The sequence below is a fragment of the Bubalus kerabau genome, chromosome 1, assembly GCF_029407905.1.
Source record: "Bubalus kerabau isolate K-KA32 ecotype Philippines breed swamp buffalo chromosome 1, PCC_UOA_SB_1v2, whole genome shotgun sequence".
NCBI lineage: Eukaryota > Metazoa > Chordata > Mammalia > Artiodactyla > Bovidae > Bubalus > Bubalus kerabau.
In genome coordinates this window covers 172,464,158-172,482,556 of record NC_073624.1, presented here as the reverse complement: position 1 = coordinate 172,482,556, position 18,399 = coordinate 172,464,158, and the positions used below count along the sequence as shown (strand labels likewise).

The window sequence follows — 18,399 nt, the reverse complement described above, 5'->3', positions numbered from 1 at the left end:
TCTGATCAGCTTAGGGAGGCTTCCCAGAGGAGGGGCTCCCCTGTGTCACCTGGATCCCGCTCAGGTGGCACCCCAGGGCAGCACTGTTCCCTGCCCAGGTACTTGCTCCACCCGTGCTACTAGATGCCTTCTCCATTTGATCTTGACTCTTGCTTCTCCAGGTCGCTCCACGACCGCGCACAGGACAGCGTGTGTCCCTGCGGTCACCGGGGCTGAGGCTGGAGAGGGGAGTTGGCACCCAGAACCGCCGCCCCGGAACCGCAGGGACCGCCTGGGACTCAGTCTCTGCATCTGCCAAATGGGCTTGACAACTCACCCCCTGGCAGATCACCGACAGGCGCACGCAGGCGCAGCCGGACTCTGCCTGGGCTAGGCGCGCTGGGGACGCCGGGGGCGCGCGCAAGCGCAGCGGTGAGCGAGACGTCGCCTACCCAAGGTCCTGTCCCTACCTCCCGCACAGAGTCTGCGCGTGCGCACAGCAAAGGGCGAGTGGGTGGGACTGCGGGGGGTACTGCCCCGTTCCCCAGCGTCCCCCGCGGCAGCAGGCACTGACGTGGCCGCCGTCAGAGCCGCCATCTTGTGGGAGCGAAACCAACGCCTGCCTCCGAGCAGCATCTGCGCCGCGGCCGCCGAGGGTGAGGCTGGGCTGGGGCCGAGGCGGGGGCGGGGGCCGAGTTGAGGCCCGGCGCGAGACTGAGCCGGGGCGGTGAGGGCCGAGACAGGGGCCAAGGTGAGGCCAGGCCGGGCGAGGGGCGAGGTGAGAGCCGAGGTGAGGCCGGGCCGGGGGCCGAGGCGAGGCGGAGTCGAGGTGGGGAGCCAAGGCCCGGCGGGCCCAGGGTAGAATAGAGGCCGGGGGTTGAGGCGAGACTAGGCCGGGCTGGGGCTTCAGGCTGGGCTGGGGACCGAGGCGGGGCGGGGCAGGGTGGGTGCGGAATGCGGGGCCAGGGGTCTAGGCTGGGATGGGGGTCGAGTCGGGGCCGAGCTGGGGCGGGGGCTGAGTCGGGGCCGGGGAGGGGGTCTGTCTGGCCACCCTCCCACCAAGCCCCCCAGAGTGGCCGGGGCGAGCTCCCGGAAGTCCGGCCCGCAACGCGGGCTCTCCAGGAAGCCCAGCTTCTTGCTCCGCCTTCGAGGCCTCCTGTCTCGGGGTCGCAAGGACCAGGAAACTGAGGCCCGCAGCCCGGGACATGGCCAAGGTCACACGATGGCCAGGGTTTGAGCCCAGTTCCTGTTTGTTCCGAGGACACAGCCGGCGAGGCCGGGCGGAGCCCCGGGTTCCTAGGCGCATGCTGTGGCGCTTGGGTCTGAGTAGGAGCGCCTATGGCCCAGGAAGCCCTCGATGGACGCGCCTACGGCTTCGTAGGGCTCCTTTATCCAAGATTGCTGCAACCCCGGGATTGCTTCCTGGGTGCCTTTGGCATGGATTAGAATACACTTCCGAGCTGGTGAATCTTTAACCTACCTATAGAACGCGACCTGGCCGGAGTTGAGGCAGCCTCCCTAGCAGAGCGTCCTAACGCTTTCCAGTCCAAACAGTTACGGACGGTGGAACAGTAGCTTTGTTAATAAGGCTTGGCAATTAATTTCAGAGTACTTAAAATATTAGTTAACCAGTTGAGCACTTTTGAGCGTTCAACAGAACACCAAGTTGCTGCTTCTAGCGAAATTGCACAAGAAATCACTGGCAGGAGACGGGCAATTCAAACGCTTTGGGTGTCCCCGGAAGTCACTGTTGAGAACTGTGTAACTGATGTAGTCGTAACTGATGTAGTTGGGGTTGGAGTAGTCAGCTCTTGGTCTTGTTTCAGAACTAGTGGTCAGCGTTTTTGTTTTTTTTTTTCTCCCCTGCTGGCTGTTTGCATGGTTGCTCTTGCGTTTTTGGCAGAGTGTCTGAAGGAGTGTGAGATGCCATGGCGTGTGCTGTGTCCTTGGGAGTTTTCAGAAGCCATCATGAGGAGCCCAAACTGGAAGAACTTTGAATGCTTGGTGTTGCTGAGCCCAGGATTATGAGCAATTGAGTGTGTGTGTTTGTCACAAATATGGCCACTCTGTGTGCTGTTTTCCTCCCATAAAGGTTTTCTCTAGTTAATGGGTAGAATGTAATGCGTCTCTTCACTGGGAATGTCCTGTTGAAAACAAATCCTTGTCACTTGGGCATTACAAATCTGTTTCCTGTGATGGCTAACTTCAGATACAAGTATTCAAAATTGCTACTTCAGAAAGATTTAAAATAGTTGGTTTGCATGATAGCTGGCTCACATGCTGCCTGCTTATCATTGTAAGAAAGTTAGAAAGCAAAAACTGGTTCTGTGCTTCTCACAGTTCTGGTTTTTTAAATTGTGTGGTTTAGCTATTGCTTTGCCTCTTGCGCAATGTGAAGGGGCCGTTCAGACCTGCTAAGCCACCTTTTCCAAAGATCACTACAGGCTTGAAACTACCAACAGGGTACACCTTGACTTTTCTTTGACTTTAGTAAAATTTAGTATGGACCCTCGAGTTGATCTCCATGGTCAAGTGGCCTTAGGAATAAACCTAACAAAGTGGGGGAAACCCTTGTGCAAGTTCATAAATAGTATATTAACTTGGTTTGAGAGAGTTGAATCAATTTTCTTTAAGTTCTTCAAATTGGGTGTTGCCTTGATACTTGAATTTAAATCTGCTCTTGATTACAGGTCAGGCTCACCGAGCATTTCTGTAGCTCTCCTGAGGATTGTGATCACTTACTGAGGATAGCCTGTGCTTCCTATACCACTTAGAACTGTCTCTATGCACAGCATTCCATAGTCTCCCCTTTGACCTTCCAACCTTTGTAGGATTAGGAGAATGAAGGAAGTAAAATGGGCATCTGTCAGAGGTTGGAAAAGAAACATGAAAAATTCCTTTCATTTGGGATCTTAAAATTAGGCAAGAACCTAACCTCTTTTGTGATCTGTGTGCTCCTCATTGATGTGGGTGGTATTAGAAATGTCCTCCTAGCACCATCTGAAGTGGTCTTGTGGAAATGTTTTTGACCTAACAGTGGGTTGGGTGTAATGCTTCCTGCTGACAAGTAAAGGAGGGCTTGGGAATGTGTGTGTGTGAGCAAGGTGGGTTGGTTAATTTCAGAGTGTGAGCCAAGGTGAGGGGAGTACTTCATCCTTATCCTTTTGTGATTGTTAAAAATACTTTAAAATATAGCACCTGTTATAGCTATACAGCTGTAACACTATTCTGGAAGGTACTTCAGCATTCTTAGATGGATCAGATGGCCTGATTAGCTAGAAAAAATGTGGCAGAATTTAACACAAACACATCAAAGCTCCTTATTCATGGGAGAGTCTGTTAGGCCCTCACCCAGTTCTTTCACATAAGCTTCCTTATATGAGTAGGTAGAAATAGTGAAGCTGTCTGTTGCAGGAGGTAACTTCAATATTCCTAACAGACCCATGTTTCCTGATTTTTGCATATGTTGGAGACTGAGCTGGGCAGCCTGTCATCGGCAAACAGGAAGGGAAGAATAGGACTTCTCACTGACTAAAAGAGACAGAAAACATAGAAGGCAGGCAGATTTTTACACACACAGCACTTGGGAGTGATTCTCTTTAGGAGGCAAACATTTTTACACACCTGAAGTGACAGAGGTGACTGTTAGTATACAGTGTAAATTAACAAAGCCCCAGTTATGATCCACGCACATTTCCAGAAGTTAAAAATGTAGAGTATATTTTAGAAACATTAATTAATGTTTTCAGAATTTACTAAGTTTTTGTTCTCTAAAGGATGCTAGCAAGTTAGTAGAATTTGTCTCCAAAGAGCAAGTCATATGTAAGATAGCCAGCATCTTTCAGTTTGTATTGTACGTCGGATTATGTTTGCAGTGCTACATGTGGGCGCTAAACAGAAAGTTGAGTGGTGCTAGGTCTCTGAGGCCCTGGAAATTTTTTGGCATGAAGTTTTAAGTATCCTGTCGGTTTGACATAGGGACAAATGGCCAAGAAAACAATTTCAAGATTCTGTCTAAACTCATATGTGCAAAGTAGGAATAAAGGCAAAGTTAGATGTGCCAGCATTTTGAGCACAGGTTTCAGAATAAAGGATATCTTTAAAAATTGCTATGAAGAGTATATTTTCCTGTGGAGTTTTCTATTATCTGTAGATGAGCATGCAGTTCCTAATTCATTGAATCTATTATAGTATCTTGTCAATTCTGGTGATGTAACTTTGCTTAAAATAATTATAGTTTTTAACATTTCTCTTCATCAAAGTGATAGAGGTCTTGCAAATTCCTGAGGAGATCAGGTGTATTCTTAGTCACTAGTTGCAGGTACCCCAGGGCAGGTTTAGGAAGCAGATTGTGTTCACGCCCCTTCCGTGGCATTGAGCATTCCTGAGCTGCATGCGTCTGCCCTGAGTAGCTAACTGTGTCTCGTGTTTCCTCCTCACTGGAGTGTCAGAGAGATGGTCGGGTTCCAGCACACTCACGGGTACTTTTACACCAGTGTGAGAGTCATCGTTGACTTCATAGGTTTTTTTTTTTCTGACAGACTAATTTTTTAGAAAAACATGTGTGATTAATCTATTTTTTAATTCTTAAACCCCTTAAATATTCTTTTATGATTCTTTTCTCCTCTCCTTGTCTGTGAATCTCTTGGGTGCCCAGGGAGGTGGCCAGTGGAGAAAGACAAGTAGAGATAGGGAGATGAGTGAGGGAAGGTGGGTGAGGGCTGGGTGGAAGGCGGAGGGCGGCGGCAGAGAGTGGAATGGGAAAGCAGGCCCACGGGGCCGGAGGGAGCAGTGGGCGCTGAGTGTAGCTAGTCAGGCCTGTCCGGAGGGACGGGGAGGAGTGTCACGTGAGCAGAGGTGTGAAGGAGGGGCTCCTGTGGGTCTTGGGAAGAAACAGGAAGCTTCTCCCTTGCAGGGGAAAACAGCAACAGAGGCCCTTAGCTGGGAGTGCGCTTAGTGGTTTTGGAGACTTGCTAGGAGCAGAGGAGGGGAGGGAAGCCTGCTGGTGTGTGCCAGTGGTCCTTGAAGGGGAAGCCCCACAGAAAGGGTATTTTGGAAATGTGTGGGATGATTTTGGGTTCTGTCAAAGATGGGAGGCAGTACTGAAGCAAGGATGCATTCTGCATGACTTTCATGTAGGGGAAAAAGCTGTTTATTTCTTAAACCTAATTCTGTTCATGTGCAGAGTCAACTTGTGTGTGTATGGTTTTAACTCTAGGTGTGAGTCGCTCAGGCGTGTCCGACTTATTGTGACCCCATGAACTATAGCCCGCCAGGCTCCTCTGTCCATGGGATTTCCCAGGCAAGAATACTGGGGTGGGTTGCCATTCCCTTCTCCAGGGGAATCTTCCCAACCCAGGGATTGAACCTGGGTCTCCTGCATTACAGGCAGATTCTTTACCATCTGAGCCTCCAGGGAAGCCCTTGGTTTTAATAGATGTTGTGAATTCTCAAGGAATGAAACTACCTTGTAAATTAAGGGTGATTGTATTTGGTTCTTTGCAGAATCGTACTAAGAGTTGTTCTCTGTTTCCAGGTGGGGGAGGAAAAAAAAGCTTGTGGACACACCAGGCCTTGAGTGTCTGAGATGCTGCTGCATTTGTGGCAGTCTTCATTAGGCGGTTCTCTGCCTGCCTTCCTTGAACTTGGGGTCATGACCAGTATTGAAGGTCATGTTTTATCATACGACACTGGCTTTCATTTCCCAGTTACATTTTAGTTGGGGCAGTGTGGGTTTTTTGCAGTCCAGTGAGTATGTTGGTTGTATTGTCTCCTGGCTTCCTTCTGAGTGGTAGAGGTGATGCTGTGAAATGCGTGGAGTGTTGGCCCTGATCTTTTTAAGGAACCTGAATTTGGTCTCATCTTTCCTAATAGTCCCCTCTTGCTGGCATCGAGAACACCTTGTGGAGTGAAAGCTACAGGCTTTGGGAATGTCAGAGGGCGGGAGATCAGGTGGCCAGGACCAGGCACAGGCAGACAGTGACGGGGAAGCACCTTTCGAAAAAAGAGATGATGGGACTTGCCAGTGAACAGATTTGGGGGTGAGAGAGACAGGGTGGGATTGTGGGTATCTCTGAGGTTTGGGTTTGAGGAACTGGGAGGAAGTTGCACAGGATTAAAGTGGGAAAGAGAGGGTCCTTTTATATTTGAGGATTAGATTTTGATGGGAGATCCATGAATTGAGGGGGAAATAGGAGATAAGTCTGGAGATGAAGGTTCAGCTGGGGTGCCATATAGGGGGTTGCATTCCTCTGGGACTGAATGGCTGGACAGGGGCAGTGCTAGTGAGTGAAAGTACAAGACACCGAGTCTTGGACTGGTGGGACCTCTGGTCACCTGAGAGGGGCGCCAGGGACCGCTGGGAGGTTTTAAGCAGAGGCTGGCAGGAGCAGGTATGTGAATGGAATTTCCCTGAGTCCAGGGCTGCCCCCAGTTTAAAATGTGAGCAGAGTAGGAAGAGGCCAACTGAGAGGGTTGCTTTGGCTGTTTGGGCCAATGAGAAGTTCACCCAGTCACATCGGCCTCCCAGGCAAGACCAGTGAGGGTGTCCTGAGTGCCCTGAGCTGGTGCAGCATCTCTGGGTGCTTCTAACAGGGGTCTCAGGAAGGCGGGTCTGGCAGGGGGCGTCAGAGGTAGAGGATCAAACAGACTCTGACTCATTGCTGCTCTCCCCTGTTTTCTGTCCTCTGGGAAGTCCATCTCTCAGAAAAAGAGGTAGGACTGTGATCTTTTTTACATTTTGTTTTCAAAATGAAAGTTCTCTGCAGGCAAAAATCAAGTTTTGGAGATTGATTTAATCATTTTCAGTTCAGTTGCTCAGTCATGTCCAACTCTTTGCAGCTCCGTTAATCACTTTAGTCGTTCACAAAGTTTTCTTGTTCTGAAAAAGCCTGGGGGTGGGGGACACCTGCCACTCTGAGAAACTTTGGGGAAGAAGAACTGGGCACTTGGACAAGCTAATAGTTGGTTGCACTTCCCTTTTTCTTCAAGGGTGTGGAAAGGGTCTCAGCAACACTGGCTTCCCTAGAGCCCTGCCCTCGTGCCTGGAGAGGGTCCTGTGTCTGCACCGCAGGTGCGGGCGGCCTTTCTGAGAAGACCCCAGAACAGAAACCACAGAGGCTTCACATCTGTGGTGACGACATAATTAGAGTAGAGTGGCGAAAGCAATTAATGTGAGTTATTTCACGACAGAATCCTGAACTGCCATCTCTTTCTCATTCTCACTTCTAGAACTAAAACACAGGATTGTGCTGTTTGACAGATGTGCCTGCTTTTTCTGTCAGGATCATGGGGACTGAGACTTCAGCAGCTGGAGATATGTGTGTGTGCGCGCGCGTGCATGCCCTCGCGTGCACACGCTAACGCTTTGGGCCCCAGTGGAGCTGTGGGTCAGTCTTTTGACGTTTGACAGCGTTTACCGTTGAGGTGAGGCTGGGAGGGTGCGCATGTCACTGTCGCGCTCGTGTTTCACATCTGTCGGTTAGTCTCTGAGTCTGGAGCTTCTGTGCCCAGAGCTGCACTCGTCACACAGCTGCTCCTCACCATGAGTGTGGTGACTCTCCCCACCCTGTGCTGAGCGCGCACTGAAAACTGTAGAAAGGAAAGGACTTTTTCTCGTGGAAGGTGGCATCTGAACTCGCCTTCAGAGGTTGGGTGAAGGGCTTGACGGGCATGACATGGAGATCGGTGTGAAGAGGGGACTGGGAGCACAGCTAAGGTCTGAACAAAGGATTGCCAATGTGCAGAATTAGTAAGGAGTTAGTGGTAGGGCGCTCTTCAGGGTGTCTAGGTGGTTTAGGGGAAGATCCTCTGGAGGAGGGCCTGACCACCACTCCAGTATCCTTGCCTGGAGAATCCATAGGTGGAGGAAGGAGCCTGGCATGCTACAGTTCATGGGGTTGCGAAGAGTCGGACACGACCGAAGTGACTTAGCACAGCACAGGTGGTGTGGAGTGGCCTGTAGTTTCTCATATCCTGCTTTATTTTAGTCATAAGTTGCTTTGTTTCCTGCATTTTCTGTTTAATTTGTTATACGTCTTCTTTTTTTTTAATATTTATTTGGCTGTGTGGGGTCTTCATTGCAGCTTGTGGGATCCTTCGTTGTGGTGCGCAGGCTTAGTTGCCCTGCAGCACGTAATACCTTAATTCCCTGACTAGAGTTCAAACTCAAGTCTCCTGCATTGGAAGACCGATTCTTAACCACTGGACCACCAAAGGAAGTCCCTGTTGCACATTTTAATGTTGTGAAGTGAGTGATGTCGCTCAGTCATGTCCGACTCTTTGCAACCCCATGGACTGTAGCTCACCAGGCTTCTCAGTCCATGGGATTTCCCATGCAAGAGTGCTGGAGTGGGTTGCCATTTCCTTCTCCAGGGGATCTTCCCGACCTAGGGATCGAACCCTGGTCTCCTGCATTGCAGGCAGACGCTTTACCCTCTGAGCCACCAGGGAACTTAATGTTGTGAGGTTGATGCAAATTTGTGTTTTGGGTCTTTTGATTAAACAACTTCTTCAGACTAAGTGTGTTTGGAGTCAGGGTATATGTGCCCAGACTCCTAAAATATGAATGCACGTTAGGGTCCATGGTGCCGGCTGCTCCGTCGTGGAGGGCCCAGGTGCCCAGCACCGGTCTGCAGGACCTGCAAAGCCATTGCATCCCACAGACAGCATACTCAGATGGTCCTGTGTAGCTGCCAGGCACTAGGAATGTAGGTTTACCCCAGAAGGCCTCGAGCTCAGGGACAAATCCAGGAGAAGAAATAGCAAGGAGCAGCCAGCGTCTGCTGCCCAGACAAACGCACAGAGCTGTGAGAGAGGCTTCTGACGGGGCATCTGCGCGAAGCCTCTACTTGGAGGGCTCACCCACTCCTTGTTTCACCCCAGGTGAGGGCCATGTGACATTTGTGTTCAGGGGTCCTACGTGGATATTGTTTTCATTTGGGCTAGATCATCTGGTTATTTGGTCTCCTCTGTAGATTTCAGGTCAATCTAAGTGTCTTTGGTAATGGACTTTGAGGATAGTTATGGTTTTTTTAAAAAGTAGTAAAATAAAACTTAAAGACTGTGGATGAGAAGGAACTGCAAAACCTAAATATGTTCATCAGTTACTGCTTTGACTTCTGCAGTTATTGAAAAGTAGGGTTAATTGCAGTTACGCTGTTTCAGTGTTTGCCTGTGGTTTAGTGTGCTTGCTCCATTAGACACTGGACAGTGGCTGTTGAGTGTTCACGTTAGTGTATACCAAGAGCTCTCTTCATGAATGAAGCTTATTTCTTGGTGTCATTTTAAGAATTTCACCTTGAATCTTAAGCTGGCAGTGAGGGATGTAAATTGAATTTCACTGATTGCTCCTCCTGAGAATCAGACCTGACCGGAAATCCCCTCCTTCAGCTTTGGGAGGCAACTTGCAGGGCAACTGGAGACCAGCCCTCCAGTGTCACTGAACTAGCCTTTGGGTTTCTGGCACTCATCCTTCTTTAGGGGCCAGAACTGGGGGTGACTGCTGCATAGAGACCAGGTCTAGTGTCTAATTGATTGATTCCTGCAAAACGTCCTGAAATTTCTGTTGTGAAAAACAAAAATCAGTCTCATGGGAGCTCACCTTTAGATACAGACGAGAATTACACTGTTCTAGAATGTTTTTGCATGTTCTTTCATTTATTATTTTTCTTTGTATTCAAAGTTCAGAGTCAAGGTAGGTGAAACGGGTGAAGGTGGTCAAAAGATACAAACTTCTGGTTATAAGGATAGATAAACCGTGGAATGTAAGGTACAACATGGTGACTGTAATTCGCCATACTGTGTTGCATAGCTGGAAGTTGCTAAGAGAGGAAATCTTAAAAGTTCTCATCACAAAGAAAAAAGAGTGACTGTATGGGGAAACAAAAGTTAACTAAACTTTGTGTGGTGATCATTTCACAATAAATACACATATCAGATCGTTATTTTGTACACCTGAGTATAATACAGTTCAGTCAACCTAATTATATCCTCTGAGTGTCTCAGTCTGAATATTCTTCCTCTGAACTTGTTCTTGATCCTTGGCTTTGTCAGAGTTGTGTTAGGCCTGTAAGGCATAGCTACCTATCATTAGTATTGGGATGTTCAGTTTTCTTACACTAATTTTTATAAAATAGTGACAGTATGTGGTGTTCTACTCAGTTGCAGAAAAATGTCAGAGCTACAGAAGTGGAGTGCTGGACTAGTAGAGTAGTGCCTTAAGGCTGTATTTAGTTGATGTGCTGGAACCCCAAGTTGATATACAAAAGTCAGTTTGTAGCAGATAGTAATATGTGGTCATATCGCTTATGAAAGTAGGGGACCTTCCCCTTTAAAATTAAATCCTACACGTCAGAGATGAATTAGGCTTTTGAATGGTTGATCATCTAAGCACATTCATTCTGCTAAAAGAATAAATGAAACAGTTAAAATGTTTTATAATGTTTATCAATTCCTCGGGAAGATCTTCACTTTATTATTTTTTCTCAAATTAGGTATTAAAACTGACATTATGAACTGTTGAGCTGTACTTACACCTAATAAACTCCCCCCCAAAAATAAAATGAAATGAAAAAAAGCTCTGATGTCACCTAGCTTGTTCATTTGAGTGGGGGAGGCCCATGTGATCTCTTATTTACAGAGGGACCAGAGCAGCCTGTCCCGGTCTGAAGCACAGAATAGAAAACATGTGGGTTTATTTATTTATTTATTTATTTATTTTGCCTTCCTGGGTCACACTTGCATTTCCCAAGCCATGCTCTAGGTTAGTGATTTATTCTTCTTAATGATTCTCAGTAGTTTGGGTTATCTTGATATCCATTGTTACAGAGATTCTATTAAATAAACCAGCTCCTAGCCATTTCAGAAAATGTGACAGATTTTCCTTCTGCAGAAGAAAGCTGCACAGCTCTGCAGGGGAGGGTTTCCCTCGCTCATCCCGAATCCTCTGAGATTTGTTAGGAGATGCAGCGGGCACAGGTAGAGGTCGTGGAGATCCATATTTCTCTTGAACAGCTGTAAACCAGTCTCTCTGGATTCATTTACTGGCGTGGAACAGGCGTGAACTCACAGCTACGTTCCCCCCCTCTCCTGGCTTTCCTGGGTGGCGTCTTGCTTGGCCTTGGCCTGTAGCCTGGTAGACCTTTGCGGACAGGAACGTGGCCAGCCAGTTGTGTCCTGTTCTTTGCTATAGTGTTGAACCGCCACCCAGTCTTGTTTCTGGTCCTAACCAGAAAAAGGAAAAAAATGTTCTTAAGGGGCTGCATCTGCTCAGAGCTTTCTGTCTCAGGAAAGAGATGATGTTTTGTTACTCTTTTTATGAGCCAGCACAAAGGTGCAAACTCAGGCAGGTGCAGGGAAGTGCTAATGTCTTCACTGCTTACAAATACGATCATTACCATGAACCTGAAAAACAGGTTTTGGCCTGAGTGCAAAGGATCCTGGTGGAGGAAAGGGTGAAACAGGCTTAGGCTGGATGTCCTAAACGTTAGAACCTGTATGGAGAGGCCACAGAACAACTCTTGTGGTCACCGTTGAGCCTTTCCACTGCGACACATACTGCGTTAGATCAGGAGCTGACAGGGCCCCTGGACCAGGTGCAGGGCGGATATAGACAGATGGCTTGTATAGCGGGAGGTGCTGTGTGTAGTGTCTCCTGGAGTTCCTGTGCTGTGTGCTCAGTCACTTCAGTCGTGTCTGACTCTTTGCCACTCTGTGGACTGTAGCCCGCCAGACTCCTCCATCCATGGGATTCTCCAGGCAAGAATATTGGAGTGGGTTGCCATGCCCTCCTCCAGGGCATCTTCTTGACCCAGGGATCAAACCTACATCTCGCAGGCAGATTCTTTACCATTGAGCCACCAGGGAAGCCCAGAGTTCTGCTCATCCCCATCTAGGTTCAGCCACCAAAATATATGGCCCACTTTCCCTTTGGGGCTGCAGGAGTTGGGTAAGTTGAAAAATTGTGTGGAGGAAAGGGACCAGATTGATAATTAGGGCTCAGCCGACTGCAGGGCCGAGGCAGGCCAGGGACCGTGAGTGGGCAGACACGCCGGGCTGGGTGGGAGGGAGCGGAGGCCCCTGGCCTGCTGCGGCTGTGGCTGGCTGCATCTTCAGGCTGACCTGCGGTGTGGGCTTGCTGCTGGGCCCGGTTCTCCTGGAGTGCTCCATCAGTGCCATGTGGGGGCTGGGGAAGCATAGAAAACGGTTTCACTCCTAGTGCCCAGGTTTCTCTGTCAGTTTGTATGAACTTAATGCTAAAACAAATGTAGACAGCAGTCTTCCAGCTTGCTTCACAGGGATAGCCTTTCATGCCTTACTGTTCTGAGTAGGGTGCCAATACTGTCTCTAAGTATGTCAGCTTTGGACACTGAGGGTTGGCCCTTGAGACCACAAGTTCTGTCCTTGGCTTCCCAGTACCCAGGAGTGCCAGTCAAAGTATCACGACTAAATAAATATTATTCACTGCTGAGTCAAGTGGTGACTGGCTTATTATGTTTTCCCTTAAGAAATCTTAAAATGACTTCATTTTCATCCTTGGGTTTTTTTTCTGGGTGTATGTCATAATTTTTTCCCAATTCCCTTAGCATTGCCAAGCCCCGTGTTTAAATCACACAGGTAATGTGTTCCTCTTTTCCTGGAGCTCTCCTTCCTGGGCCGGCTGCTGTTCAGGCCGTCCTCTGTCACCTTGGGCGGGGGCGGGGAGTGTTGCCCTTGCCTGTGACGACCTGGAGACAAGGCTGGTGGGACACTTTGCACTTGTGACCTCTTTGTCCTGCCCTTTCACTGAGCCCATACTTCGTTGACACAGAACTGCAGGTGGAAAGCAGTGTTTGTGTCTTTCTTTGCAGGAAACAGTTTTAGGTTCGCCACATAATTGAGGGAAACACACAGCCTTCCTCACTATGTCCCCGCTGGAGTGCGCATTCGCTACAGCTGATGAGCCTGCATTGGCACACCGTCATTCAGAACCCAGAGTTATCTTAGGGCTCACTCTCGGTGTCCTGTGTTCTCTGGCTTTGGACAGACGCATCGTGACGTGTGTCAGCCACTGTCGTATCACACAGAATAGTCTCACTGCCCTGAGAATGCCCTGTGCTCGACCTGCTCGTCCTCACTCCCTCCCAACCCCTCAGAGCCATGGAAGGGATCTGTTTACTCTCTCCACAGTTGTCTTTTCCAGAATGTCACGCAGTTGGAATCATACACTGTATAGTATTCTTAGATTGGCTTCTGTCACTTAATGCACATTTATACTGTAATAATAATATACATTTATCTGTGTATTAGCACTTTTCTTTTAGTGTTGAATAACATTCTGTTGTTTGGATTTACCACACAACAGTTTATCCATTCACCTACTGAAAGACATCATGGTTGCTTCCAGACTGTGGCAGTCATGAGTAAGACTTGTGAACAGCAGCGTGCAGGTGTCTGGTGGTTGCTCGTTTGCAGCCACTGTGGGAGCATGAGGGCTGAGTTTCATGTTCAGAGTGTTTTGTAAGAAACCTCCAAACTGTTTTCACAATGGCCACTCTTTGTTTCATGGGATCATGTCTTTGGTGCTGTCTCTAAAAAGTCACCACCAACCCAAGGTAGATGTTGGTCTTTTACGTTGCTCCCAGTTTCCCTGTTTTGAGCTTCTTGTGTGTGTGGGTCTTTTTCACTTTGGCTGTGAGCTTTGCCATGTCTGTACTAACGCCCTGTTCTTGTTCTATGGGCGCCAGATCCCTACCACGTTGGTGCCAGGGCTGTGTGTGGCTTGGGGGTTCTGTTTGTTTACTTTTCTTTTAAATTCTCTTCTGTTTTGCTTCTCTCCAAATTCTTTGTTTCAGTCAGTTCCATTGGGGGCTTCTTACAGGGAGATAGGGGCATGGATGTTTGGGGGCCTCCAGGTGTAAGAGTTAAGTCCTGGCCTCGAGGCCTCCAAGTCTCGTGTGCAGGTCTGAGGGGGCAGTGTGCCTCCCTGTTGATCTCGCCATATTCCTCTGTTTCCAGAACAGTGCACCCTGTGCCCTCCTCTGACTGGAGAGCAGAGTCAGGACCCCTGGTTCAGTTGCTCCAAAAAGGTCGCCTGGCTCTCCTGCAGGGCTGAGGATGAGTGCTTGGTCAGGGTCCCAGAATTGTACCTTCTCTGTGTCCTTTTGAGTCAGTCATCACTTTTACGTCTTTATTGGTAGTGACTTCAGAAATACGCTGAGATAAATATGCGTTCATTCTGTTTTCCATAATTTATCATCCTCTATATATTTAGGAAAAGTGGTTGTCTGCCGAAAAGGAAATACCATAGTAAAGATCTTTTTAAATTTTAATTTTATAAATAGGTAATATTATTCAAAACCAAAAAGAATTTTAAAACGTTGACAGAGCACTGAAGCCTGCTAGAAGGGGCTCCGCTGGATGCCCCCAAGACCATTGGAGCACCTAGGTCACAGTGGAGTGGTGGTCTGACCCACTGAGCAGACTCAAGAGTTCCTGAGTTCACACCGGATCAGGATGTGGAGAAGAGAATGGTGGTCCCTTGGGTAGAAGTCTGACTAAAGCTGGAAGGAATGACTCCATAGAGAACCACCATTTGACAGTCCTCAGGGCAGTAATTCGGCCAGGAAATGTCAGAATGCTGAAACTAGAGGGTGGACCTTGGATGAGGAGCGGAACATGTGCATAGTCCCCAAATGACTAAGGCAGAAAGGAACTTACGATGGAGACCTGGCAGCTCCATGTGAGCCTGTCATCAGAGTTGACGTGGGGTGGTGGGGATCTGGGGCACACCCCCTAAGTGGAATGGAGTGGGGAGTGCCTGGGGCAGGCCCATATCTGCGTCCTCCATGGGACTGGCCTGTTACCCAAGCAGTGTCCATCCAAAGTTCAAACACTGGGGAGCTCATAGTTACTTCTGGGGGGTTAGGTATGCAGGGCAAGGCTCCTTCCCAACCTTGACAATAGCTTCCACCAGCACTCTCCCAGTGATCAGGTGTGAGCATCTCCCATCAGCTTAGAAGCTCTCTGTGGTTCATTGGGTTTTCTGTCAACACTCACACAGAATCTGCCTAGCTGAAGGCTGCTCAGCCCTCCACAGCTTGACTTCATCTGATTCCTAAGCATTTGAGAAAGGGACTGTTTTTTCCTAAAGCCCTGTTTGGAAATAAAACAGTTGAAGGATGAATGTACTGACTGTTGAGAGGCCATATGTGGGTCTTACAGTACAGGAGATCCCTTCCTCTGTGATCACTTATCCCTTCCTGCAGGTCTGGGTGTCGGGGCCTGGGCTCTGACCTTGGGTCCAGTCAGCTCAGTGGCTGCTCCCAGTCTGCTCTGCAGAGTGAGGAGAGCCGGGGTGGGGGCGGGGCAGACACCGAACACTTGTGGCTGCACCACACAGGCCGCCTCTCTGACCAGTGCAGACCACAGCTCTTGGGAAAGTGCTCCCTAACATGGCCGTGCTGTGGGCTCACCCTTGGACTGAATACCCTGGTGTGCTGCTCTTGAGTCCTGGGTGTTCTCACTCACCCAGTCCTGCCTGCAGGGTGTGCTGAGCGCTCAGCTTGTTAGGAGGCAGTGGCTCTTGGTCTCGGCCAGGGCCCTCCTAGGTTCTCAGGTGTTAGTTGTCTTACCATTGAACTCTGCTTCATTGAGACTTAGGGCAGTTGGAAGACATGGTAGGGCCTTGATATGGTTGTTTCTGGCCCCTTGAAGAACTCTGCATTAGATGATGGAGAATCTAGCATTCATTTGAAAGCCACACTACTGCACCCCAGAGTGGCAAGTTGAAGGACTTAAAGGTAAGTTGCCCTAAGGCCTTGGGTAAGTTCCTCAGATAATGGTAGCAGCTGCTTCAAATTCCAGGAGAAGGCAATGGCACCCCACTCCAGTACTCTTGCCTGGAGAATCCCATGGATGGAGGAGCCTGGTAGGCTGTGGTCCATAGGGTCGCGAAGAGTCAGACACGACTGAGTGACTTCACTTTCACTTTTCACTTTCATGCATTGGAGAAGGAAATGGCAACCCACTCCAGTGTTCTTGCCTGGAGAATCCCAGGGATGGTAGAGCCTGGTGGGCTGCCGTCTATGGAGTTGCACAGAGTCGGACACGACTGAAGCGACTTAGCAGCAGCAGCAGCAGCTTCAAATTCCAGTCAGTCTTGTTCTAAGATTCCCATATACTGCCTTGTAAGAGTGATTTAGAGGCTCAAGAGGTAGGTGGGCAGGACTGTGTTCTTTTGGATAGGAACCAGAATTTCATCAGCTTCTGAGATAGGAGGAGCTGCCTCAGCCTGGCTCTGGGTGAGCGGTCTCTGAGCTGCTCCTGCTTGCCTGACCCTGGGCAGCACAGAAAAAGACCCCAGGACTCCTTGTTCCTGCAGGTTTCTCTGGCCAGTGTTGGCCCCACCGGTCTGCAGCATGGGGAATATCTTTGCAAACCTCTTCAAGGGCCTTTTTGGCAAAAAAGAAATGCGCATTCTCATGGTGGGCCTAGATGCTGCGGGAAAGACCACCATCCTGTACAAACTGAAGCTGGGTGAAATTGTGACCACCATTCCCACTATTGGTGAGGACGCTGGGCCTTGGGAGGCTGGGAGGTGGTGGTGGCTCTGGGGATAGGCTCACCCAGGTGTCCTGCAGGCTTCAACGTGGAGACCGTGGAGTACAAGAACATCAGCTTCACTGTGTGGGACGTGGGCGGCCAGGACAAGATCCGGCCTCTGTGGCGCCACTACTTTCAAAACACACAAGGTAAGAGTGAGCTACCCCGTCACACCCCTCGGGAGTGGGGCTCGGGCTGTCCCGGTGCCTGCAGTCACGCTCACCGTCCCCTCTGCAGGCCTCATCTTTGTGGTTGACAGCAATGACAGAGAGCGCGTGAATGAGGCCCGTGAGGAGCTCATGAGGATGTTGGCAGAAGACGAGCTCAGGGACGCCGTTCTGCTCGTGTTTGCTAACAAACAGGTACGTGTGACTGAACACCCTGTGTGCCGGTGGGGGTGCACGTCAGGCAGCCAGCCTCTCAGGGCTGGAGGTCTGAACGGGGTGGGGCCCCGGGGCAGGTGGAAAGGGCTCCGTGCAGCCCCCCTGACCCACGCCTGCTGTGCTGCCGCCCCCAGGACCTCCCTAATGCCATGAACGCGGCCGAGATCACGGACAAGCTGGGCCTGCACTCTCTGCGCCACAGGAACTGGTACATTCAGGCCACCTGTGCCACCAGTGGGGACGGGCTTTACGAGGGACTGGACTGGCTGTCCAATCAGCTCCGGAACCAGAAATGAGCTGTAATCCTCTCTCCTCCCCTCTCACTCCCTCCTTCTACCCTCGCTTTACTCTCATGTGGCAAACGTGCCCCTGTGGTGTGAGTGCCAGAAGCTGTCTCCATGGTCGGTCACAGTGTGCTTCACCATGCTGTAAATGTGCAGACGCAGCCTGCAACTGGGTTTTTATTTAATGTAAATAGTTTTTGTTCCCAATGAGGCAGTTTCTGGTACTCCTATGCAATATTACTCAGCTTTTTTTATTGTAAAAAGAAAATCAACCCACTGTTTAGTACTGAGAAGGGATTTTAGGCACACGGGTCATCCAGGAGTTGTGTGTCAGACGAGCCCAATACTCCTCCTCTGGGCTTTAGATCTGTGTTGAGATCCATTTTGGTGGTTGGTTTTTAACCCAAACTCAGTGCATTTTTTAAAATAGTTACAAATACAAAATAAGGAGAACACTTGAACACACAGAAGGGAGAAATGTGCCTAATGTAGGTTCTGCGGTAACGGCCTGAGTCCAGTCCACCGGTGGTCTGTTTCCCGTTGGGAACATGAAACGGGGCAGAACCAGCCATGATATCCATTCTGCATGGTCACAATAGGGTCCCTGTGATTTGCTCTGTCTCGGGTCCTCCCACACCCCATAGCGTTTGTGCTTGTATTTGTGCATACATGGCCGCCCAGGAGATGGGGTGGAGGCTGCAGCCACCGTTCTCAGAGCCCTTGGAAGAGCCCCGGGCTTTTCTCGGGTCAGCATGGGCACTTTGGTTGGGGCGCCCTGGCTGGAGCGGGAGCCCTGCAGCCCCCTTGCTTGCCTGCTCCGGGCTCTCTGGGGTCTCACCAGCAGGCGTGCGGGTGGTCATCCTGGAGCCCCAGCCCCTCAGAGCCCCTGTCCACATGTGCTTTCACCCCCTCAGCCTGCAAGGGCCAGATTTGCCATTGAAGATGATAACCTCTACTTCTTTCTTTTGTATTTTGATAAACACTGAAGAAGCTGGAGCTGTTAAACTTTATCTTGGGGAAAACCTCAGAGCTGGTTTATTTGGTGTCGTGGAACCTCTTACTGCTTTCAGTACACAATTAGTAATCAACTGTTTTGTATACTTGTTTTCAGTTTTCATTTCGACAAACAAGCACTGTAATTACAGCTATTAGAATAAAATCTCTTAACTATT

At 49.5% G+C, this 18,399-nt stretch overlaps 1 protein-coding gene across 2 annotated transcripts; it reads left to right on the top strand.

Annotated features, from left to right (window-relative positions):
* The first annotated feature begins 479 nt into the window (after positions 1-479).
* On the top strand, positions 480-18,399 carry ARF1 (ADP ribosylation factor 1). 2 transcript variants are annotated; one of them, XM_055539934.1, is made up of 5 exons: positions 480-635; positions 16,340-16,524; positions 16,599-16,709; positions 16,798-16,922; positions 17,078-18,399. In XM_055539934.1, exons 2-5 carry the CDS (start codon positions 16,377-16,379, stop codon positions 17,237-17,239), a joined length of 546 nt encoding a protein of 181 aa, XP_055395909.1. In that variant the 5' UTR covers positions 480-635; positions 16,340-16,376; the 3' UTR covers positions 17,240-18,399. The 2 variants fall into 2 exon arrangements, with proteins under 2 accessions (XP_055395909.1, XP_055395911.1); XM_055539936.1 differs by lacking the exon at positions 480-635 and adding an exon at positions 15,632-15,758.